The sequence below is a fragment of the Olea europaea genome, unplaced genomic scaffold, assembly GCF_002742605.1.
Source record: "Olea europaea var. sylvestris unplaced genomic scaffold, O_europaea_v1 scaffold2387, whole genome shotgun sequence".
Lineage (NCBI taxonomy): Eukaryota > Viridiplantae > Streptophyta > Magnoliopsida > Lamiales > Oleaceae > Olea > Olea europaea.
The window spans coordinates 40,458-42,239 of record NW_019242022.1 but is presented as its reverse complement, the minus strand read 5'-3'; the positions used below and the strand labels follow the sequence as shown (position 1 = coordinate 42,239).

Genomic DNA, 1,782 nt, shown 5'->3' with positions numbered 1-1,782 from the left:
TTGTAAAACAAATTTTCTGTTTGGCTCGACTAAAAATCAGATTTTTAGTTAATTCTAATAAAGTATGATAAAATATATGATTGAAATGTTAATAAAAGTTGTGAATCTTATAAAATATATATTTAAAAAATAAATTTTTAAAAATTGGTATCAAATAAGGCCAAAGTATTTTAGGTTCGTTAGACTTTACCCAACTATATAGCTAACTGGGGAGGAAAGGGGAAATAATGTGCGCCTGCACTGGGTCGTTGACATTCAGGAAAGGAGTACCTTTCAAATTTTTTTATGACCGGACGAAATTGCCCATGCACAAGACACGTCATTATTTAATAGTCCCATGTGATGATTTCTGAATGGAAAGGATTGATTTTACAAATGGAAAGTTCAGACGGGATATGATTGTCAAAGTTGAAACTGTGAATCTTGAATTGCAGACGTTGAAGATGAAATGGACCATTTTTACATAACAATCCCGTTACTGTGTCCGAATTTTTTGACAGAAAAGGTGATCAACTCTCACAATGACGAGGCCCCACTTTTTTTTTGGAACTTTTTGTTCACGCAAAATACATCGCATGTGAGAGAATGCTAATCGTTCTGACAAAAAAATTCGGACAAAACAGCAAAATTCTATACATAAAAAGGCCCGAAATATCGGGTAATTATTGCATCCTTGCGCAAAAAAATACACACTGAGACGCGCCTATATAATGTAAGTGTCAAGCAAATATTTTCCATTTGTTTAAGTAAACACTATGGAGGAGAGTGGAGTTGGGGAACCACTCCTTGACAGCAAATATCATCAACATGGCGTAAGAAGTGAAGAAAACACCCAGAAAGGATCAAAAGAGATATCTTATAATAATATTATTTCACCATTCTCTGGCGATGAAGATGTGATTAGTCCTTATAGTGGAGTTTTTGATCTTGTAACAGAATTCTACAACGAATCAAAGAAGCTATGGTACCTTGCTGGTCCGGCCATTTTCACCTCCTTCTGCCAGTATGGCCTCGTAGCCACCACTCTGGTCATCGTCGGTCATATCGGAACCATTCAACTGGCTGCAGTTACTGTGGAGAATTCTGTTATTGCAGGATTTCCTTATGGTATATTGGTATGTGTACATAGTTTTTCTTTTCATTATTATATTTGTTATTACTGATAACCGCCACCCATGGTGGCAGTGGTGGCGGTGTGGTTGCTGTGGTAGTGATGATGGTGACTAGATTGTGACACACATAACAAAATCATTATTTTAGGGGTCTATTCGACACTGATAATGAGAATTAATTTTTTAATCGTCAGATAGAAAAGTGATTTTACTGGCGAGTTAAGAAGTAAAAAAAAATGACATTTGAAATAGTGAAATAATGGTCAAAAAATTGATTTTACTTGACTTTTAAGTTGTACCAAACAAGCTTTTAATAAATGTAGTAGAGGAGATCCTTTTAGATTGAGTCTGCCCAAATAAATGTTAAAGTGGCATGTGAATTTCACATATCTAACTTTTTTAAAGGGAAGAGATTACATTATTTATCTAATTGGCTCGATTTTCACATATTTTACACCCAAGAAAAAGTCGTACATAAGTACTAGTGATATGTCTAATTAGCCTCTGTTTGAACTATATTCAATAAAATTCATTTTTTTTTAAATTCGTTTCGACCATATATTCTTTCGATAAAACAATTTTACATATAAACCCAAACTTTTTCCTATTTTTTAATTATATTCTTCAAAAAATTACTATTACAAAACATATTCTTCCTTGAAAATGGGGC

At 33.6% G+C, this 1,782-nt stretch overlaps 1 protein-coding gene across 1 annotated transcript in view; it reads left to right on the top strand.

Annotated features, from left to right (window-relative positions):
* Positions 1-689: 689 nt before the first annotated feature.
* LOC111381860 (protein DETOXIFICATION 32-like) overlaps positions 690-1,782 on the top strand; it is a 17,421-nt gene continuing 16,328 nt past the window's right edge. The window contains exon 1 of the mRNA XM_023005707.1: positions 690-1,115. Coding sequence (XP_022861475.1) covers positions 756-1,115 — 360 coding nt within the window. The 5' untranslated portion in view covers positions 690-755. The remainder of the gene's footprint in view (positions 1,116-1,782) is intronic.